This window comes from Artemia sp. Qi Xiang Cuo, chromosome 1 (genome assembly GCF_049724085.1).
Source record: "Artemia sp. Qi Xiang Cuo chromosome 1, ASM4972408v1, whole genome shotgun sequence".
Lineage (NCBI taxonomy): Eukaryota > Metazoa > Arthropoda > Branchiopoda > Anostraca > Artemiidae > Artemia > Artemia sp. Qi Xiang Cuo.
Window position 1 is genome coordinate 85232583 of NC_142794.1, and position 7499 is coordinate 85240081.

The 7499-nt window shown below is 37.6% G+C and overlaps 1 protein-coding gene across 1 annotated transcript; it reads right to left on the bottom strand.

The window, feature by feature from the left end:
• Positions 1-5866: 5866 nt before the first annotated feature.
• LOC148956843 (E3 SUMO-protein ligase ZBED1-like) lies at positions 5867-7219 on the bottom strand. The gene has a single exon (XM_089092213.1). It carries the CDS (start codon positions 7217-7219, stop codon positions 5867-5869), a length of 1353 nt encoding a protein of 450 aa, XP_088948339.1.
• Positions 7220-7499: the final 280 nt, after the last annotated feature.

The following is a 7499-nucleotide window of genomic DNA, read 5'->3' on the forward strand; positions in this document are numbered from 1 at the left end:
TGAAAAGAGGTTTAAGGCAAGGTGGAGTTTTATCTCCGACCCCTTTCAATTTATGTATTTCAGGAGTTCTGGCAAAGATATCAGCTACCTATCTCTCCGGCTTTTCTGATGTTTCATACCTGGGTTACGCTGATGATCTGCTTCTTATAAGCCATATTAAAACTGGTTTATCTAACATGGTTTCTTGTATTGCCACTTCTTTTTCAGATATTGGCCTTTCTCTTAATGTAGATAAAGGAAATTTCTTTCTTTTAATAACATTTCTAGAACTTCCCTTAACTGTAGAGGCTCTACTATCCCTCTTTTAGATTCTCTTCGATGGTTCGGTATTTCTATTACTAATAGTCTTCCGAGCTTGCACCAGTGCACAGTCTCAGATATTAATATGAAAATTAAATTAGGATATGCTAAGATTGTTGCCAATAGAGGTAAATATAAGAAACTCGCTTTGGCCAAGCTTTAATCAACTTTTTGTGCCCATTCAATTCTTTTTGCTTCTTGAATTTTTCTCCTTCTTAAGAGAAATGAGTTAAAATGAATCCAGATTAATTATTTCAGATTTTGTAAATTTTTGTTGTTTCTTCCATCTTGGACCAAAAACCGGGTAGTTATTAATAAATTTCTTGTTCCTAATGCTACTGAAAAACTGGAAGCACTACACAGAAAACTTTCAAATACTGCTTGCATCCGTCTTTCTCCGTTCCATCACCTTATCAGGTTTTTTCAGTCATAAGTTATTTTTCTTTTATTTGTTTAGTCGTTTTTCTCTGTTTGGTCAATCTACATTTTTTGGTATTGTAAAGAGTGAGTAAAAATCAAATAATGATAATAATAATAACAGCTTGTGTACTCTATATTTCTGCATATTACTGCTTATTAGATTCTGCAAGTTGTGAGTTTTTTTCTCTCTTCCTCTTTTCCCCTCCTTTCATGTTATTTCTTTTTTGTTTTAGTATCTCCTAAATTATTATGTGTTACTCTGTAACTAGTAATCTTTGATTTATGTATTGATTTGTGTTGCATTTAAGGTTTTTTTTTGTGATACTCCTCGTATTTTACCTCTGTACAGTGTGGGTTAGAAACAAATAATAATAATAATAAAAATAATGTGAAAAATTATGTAAAATGTTTGATATGAGTGAATAATATGACTAAATTCATACTAGTAACCAGAAAAGTAGTTCGTGTCATTAAGTCTTTGTGTGATTCATAAAATAAACACATAGCTGAAAAATTGTGTTTCTCTTTGATTATTAAGGATTATATAATACTAGCATTACTGCTGCTACTACTACTAACTTACTGCAGAATCAGGCTGCTTAAGGCCTTCACAGCTGCTGACGCTCCTCCTCTATCTCAATCTATTGAGAGCTCTCCTTTTTAAACCCTCCCAAGAAGTTCTTATTTTCCTTAAATATTTCCTTATGACATCTGCCACCTCCATTGGCTGATAAGCTGGTTTTCGTTTGGGCAAATTGTTCATTTTTCAGAAAACCCCCAAATTGATTCAATTTACAGGTATACGGGTTAAAAAAAGAGGGGAAAAAACGGTTTTGAATTTCGCTAAGATATTTGGTAATAAGAAAAATGCCAGATACAATGTTTCTCGGGAAGTTTAAGTTATAAAAGGTTGTGAAGTTTTAAATCATCGAAATATTTGAAACAAATTATTGGATAGACAGTTCGCATAATGAAGTGAGTTTGCGAACATAATTACAAGGTAGCAGCCCCCTCCAAAGGACTTGGGCCAATCATGACATAGCTCTCACGGCACATGATCAGGACTTAGGATATTTAGTGAAGAAAAGTGTTTTTCGCGTCTTTATTATTATGGTCATTATTATTATAGGCATTCGTAGATCATAATTATTTTGGCATTCAGGCATTGCAATTCAAATTGTCATTATGACGCAGTCATTGTAGAGATCTGGCCATTATTGTTATCTCAGCCACTATTGTCGTCAGTTGAAGTGAACCACTGTTGTACACCTAAAATGTAAGTCACAATAAAACTATTGCTTTTCTATTTGTGTTATTTTATTGTGTATATCTGTATCTAGTCGCAAGGAAGGTAATTAGGACGTATGCCTCCAGGGTAGAGCTCCCAGGAATCTGATTTCGAGGTTACTTTTATATATTTACACATTTTATTTTCTAGCTTTCAGCGAGTGGCGCGATCGGTACACCGCTTTGAGGAATAATATTACATATGGCAAAGTTCTTAGCGCTATAAGTGGCGCTATCGGAGGACTTATAAAGTGTAAGTTCAGAGCTTTAAAGCATAATATTACATTGTCGCGGTTAATCTTTATTACCACAATTAAGGCCAGTCTAAATTTTTTTGTTATCGCTACAAATATAACCTAACCTAACCAAAACACCAGCTCATTATATTAAATATTTAATGAAAACATAACTAAAACGTAGTTTTTCCCTTGAGCATAAGCTAAGTGTCTCCGACTATAGACAGGTATAAACCAGTTATTGTCTGATCTTGCGGATCCAAATTCTTGGTGTTTTCTGAATAACAGACGACGACCTCGTTTGGTTCTAGATGGTTAGAAAACAAGAAACAGTCATTGGCAATCCTCCATCCACAATACGTGTCCAAGCCACCACATACTTTTTTTCATTATAGTCCTAGAAAGTGGGACTGAACCAAATTTTTGTGCAGCTCTAGAACAGACCTAGAACTTTTAACTTTTGAATCAAATTAACTCCTTCGACAGATTCAAGATTATTTCTAGCTATTATAGAACAGTGCTGCCTATGATATCGCTTATATGCCCTTTCGAAAACCTGCATGCACATAATATTTTTGTTTAATTGAAACATCCTCTAAACGTTCCTTAAAAGTTTCACTTTAATACCCTTAACTCTATTAGTTACAGTACTCGTAGTAGTAGTATCAGTAGCATATACATGGTGCCTTGTGGCTAGTTTGAAATCCCCCGCAACTTATCCTGAAAGGTGTAACATATTAATGGAAGTCGTTATTGAGATATTGCTGTGTAACCCTTTGGAGAATGTGCATAATCACAGTCAAGCTGATTCAGTTCAATACCCGCCAAAATATTCCTTGACAGTTTCACCCTAATACCCTTAGCTTGCGTAGTAGCATTAGTAGTATTAGTAGCAGTTTGCACATAGCACCTTTCATTTTCTTCAACACACCAAAATATCCCTAAGATATTGCTGATGCGTCCTTTTGACAATCTGTATACAGATGGCATTATGTGATTCAGTTCACGTTCCACCCTCAAATTTCTCTGAAAATTCCACCTAGTGGTAATGAAATTTCATTACCACTAGGTACAGCTGTAAAGGTAGTCCCAGTAATAGTATTAGTAGTATTATTAAAAGTTATAGCACTAGAACTAGTAGCAGCAGTAGTATTAACATATTGCCTTTTGGTCAGCTGAAGATTCTTCTCATGAAGTTCTAGAAGTTTCAACTTAATACAATTAGGTGTTGCTACTCTATTGCCTAGATATCCTTTTGACAACCTGTATATTCATATAGTTCCTTAATTTTCATCTTAATGCTTTTATCTTACAAGGGGCTGTAATAGAACTAGTAGTCGAACTACGACTAGCAGTAGTTCTGGCAGTATAAGAAGTAGTAAATGTAATTAAAATAGTAATATTATTAGCAGTAGCGTGCACAGGGGCGTATTTAAAGCTTTGACATTTCTAGAACCAAGTGTTTTTGCCGCTCCGTTTTTGCAAGATTTTCGGGGTTATTCCCTATTTTCGACGTAACACCTTTAAATAAGGTGTTGTTTTCTTAAACCACACTGCCGTTCTAAGACGAACAAATAAACTCTCAAACAGGGATAAATCCATTTATTTAGACAATGAAAAAACAGGTTCAAAAGTCCAGATATTTCGGTCACATATACAGCGACCGTCTTCAGTAGAAATACTGAAGACGGTCGCTGCATATATGACCGAAATATTTGGACTTTTGTACCTGTTTTTTTCACTGTATAAATAAATGGATTTATCCCTAATTGAAAGTTTATCTGGGGTTATTCCCGAAAATTCGGGGCTAATGGAAGCGATTAACAAAACACAACTGATGTGCGAAAAGTAGTGAAAGCGAGGAGTTAGACCAAACTCTCAGCTATCATTCTTGGGAGACATCTGATAGTTTATTAGTGACTATGGAATTCCTGTGTGTTTTTAAAGTCACTTTTCTTTGAATAGGCAGCGTGGTGGCAAAGTGCAATTGGCGACGAAAAATCACATTAGCCCAGTTTTGTTAAGAAAAAAATACTCCTTCTTCATTGAGAGCCAAATTGCCCTTGGGGATGTATTCTGCAAATTTTTAAATCATACTTTTGCTTAGCTTTTTCTATAAGTTGTAACTGTGTAAATCATAGACTTTCAGTCTCTCAGCAAAAAAATATAATTTGTTATTTCATTTTTTTTAATCAAAAATTTACAGCATGACTGGCAGTGTGGAGGATTTTACTCCGTAGATGCAGGTAGTAAGGGGCTCAGATGCTCAGTGAGTAACAAGTAGCCCCGTGCCAGCCCCATTCATCACGACACTTAATGCACTCTAAACATACATTTACATAAGATTATAGATCGAAATCTTTGTCTGAAATATAAATTCAACAGAGCAATCACTATCAGTGGATTCGTGGCCCAGCTCCCTATAATCATGGCTTTATATTGCCGCTCTGTAGAATGCGCTAGTAAAATTATCGATGAAAAATGCGGTTTGTCCCACTTTATAGGGCTATATTGACAAAAGGGTTTACATGGCTAAGACATATTCCATGGATGAAGGATGACAGATTGCTGAAGATAGTATTTGTTGGCCACCGTCTGGGACCTAAAAAAAAAACAGGTCGTTCCCGAATGGGGTGCGAGAATGTCGTAAGTAAAGAGTCCAAAGGAATTGAAGCATCCTGGGACGGTGCACAGAAGTAAGCTTTAATTAAATTATATGAAGGAGAAGCGTGTGTAGCTGTGATGGCCTTAAGCGACTTGGTCCACAGATAGTCCACTAATAAAAAACAAGCTTATATTCCAAAAGATGTTAAATAAGCCATTGTGTTAAGCTTAACTAGCTAATGAGAAACTACTCTGGATATAGCTTAAATATATTTATATTTTTGTTCTTATCTCTCATTAACAGTAATTTATTCATTTGAATCTGAAAAAATAACAAGAAAGAATTATGCATGGCCTATGGCTATATCTAGAAATTGTGTGGGGAACTTTAACACAAGTACACAAGTAGAAACCGTTAACTTTGAAAAAACGATGACCTATGTTTGTCTTTCAGCTAGCGAATTAACCTGAAATCTGAAAAAGAAGGCTATAGTTTATAGCAACGCTGCGAATTTTGTTAGCAAGAAAACGGTCAGTGAGGGCAGTGCTGGGCAGTATTTCGATTTTTCGATGCATCGATATATCGATATTTTCACTTTCGATATTCGATATATTGATATCGATATTTCGGACCCGTTTTTGGCCGCGATACACTCTTGTTTTTGCCAAAGTTAAATAACGAAAATCGTAGTTAAAGAGTATTTTGCATCATTTTTTTTATAAAAACTTCGAATAATACAACATTGAACAATGAAAAAACCAACTTCGATTATATGAAAGAATATCACGAAAACCCAGACATGAAACTACTTGGGCTCAAGAAAAAAACGCGGCTATATTTGGCTATTCAAAAATAGCAACATGTCACTGTTTTTCCCAGAGAGTCGGTTTCGCCGCTCTGTGATCAACTGACCGGTCTTGGAAAAAACTCTCTCAGAAGGGACACTGGTGGCGGGCACAGACATGAATTTCATGGCAACCTCGTACAGATATTTCTGAGAGCCCATGTTGCAAGAATTTCACCACTTGAGTGGATCCGTTTTTCTTGGAACTACAGATTCCCTGTTAAAAAGCTGCAGAGCCATAGTAGACTCGGCTGCTGTCGAACCGCGTCCTGAGTTGACTACCAGAACTTCGTCATGTGAGCCCCACAAACTGTCATGAACCTGTCGATGCTGTGTCGCGGGGCTTGTGACGGTACTTGTACCTGCTGCTACGGATTCAGCAGACAGCAAGGCCAAATCCATCTCTCTTGCTATTTTTCCCTCAACCGAGACAAGATCGTCAGGGGAAATATACATTTTCTTGAAACGCGGATCAAGGTATGTGGCAATCGTCACGGGTGTGACCTGACCAAGGCTTATAAACCTAGCTTGCATTTTCTCCATCAAAGCCTTGCGGAAGTCCTCGGCGACATTTGAAAATCCACCACAATCTACCTGAACAAGGTGGCGTCTCAAAATCTTGGATAAAGGCAGGACTTTTGAGATGGAGGGATAGCTTTCAGAAGAGAGCTCGATTGTGACCTCGTCAAAAGGTGTAAGTACCGCGATCACGTTTGAAATAACATACCACTCACTTTCAGTGAGTAGGAGATCTACTTTACCGAGAAGTGCCAGCGAACTTGTTACTGGCTCTTTCAGGTCTTGTAGACTACGCAACATTATGAGGAGTGAATTCCATCTAGTGGTCACATCAGGTTTCAGTTTTTTGGTGCAAACATTGTCAATAGTGATCTGAACCTGGCGCAACTTGTCGGCAGCTACAACACTACGTCTGAAAAAGCTGACTATGTTCCTAGCTTTTTGGACAAGAGGTGACAAGTCAGCAGTATAATCAATAGCACCCCTCACAGTCAAATTCAGAGTATGTGCGAAGCACGAAACATGTCTCCAGCCTGTACCCTCAACAGATACAGCATCCTTTACAGCCCGTACCACATTTGCTCCATTATCGGTAACTACAGCTACAACCTTTTCCTTAATCCCCCCCTCAGTGGCAATTTTCAGAAGATGAGCTGTGATAGCATCAGCAGTATGGCTTTCTTCAATTTTCGCAGTAGTAAGCACGTTGCTGCAGAGGCAGCCTTTCTCATTAATGTAATGTACAGTGACAGCCATGAAACCCTCAGTCGCCTGGGAGGTCCATATATCTGTGGTAAGGGAATCATGTCCTACTTTTTTTAGCGCCTCCTGCAGTTTCAATTTCTCTACAGCATAGATTTCAGGGAGAAGATCTCTTGTCACTTTAGCTCGGGATGGTAAAGTATAATTGGGGTCAAGGCCCTGCACCAGATCAATAAACCCAGGATTTGAAACAACAGAGAGGGGTTGCATATCATTTGCAATGAATTTCACAACCAGTTTGTTCATTTTTACAGTTTTAGGGTGCTTTGCACTGTACTTGGTCTGTAACAACGAGTCAATTCTCGGCTGCTTTGCACTTGGTGCTCCTGAGTCAGTCTGGTCACTTCTATCACGGGTAACTTGAGTAGGGTCACTAGCTTGACTCAAAGGTCTGGTTTAGTTTTGGCTATGTGATGGGACAATTTTACTTGAATAATGTTCATCATCAGATGGGCACGAATCAGAATCAGGGTTAACACTGGCACCCCCGGCCGATGTACTTCCTTTTATGCTTTGGTATTGTTTT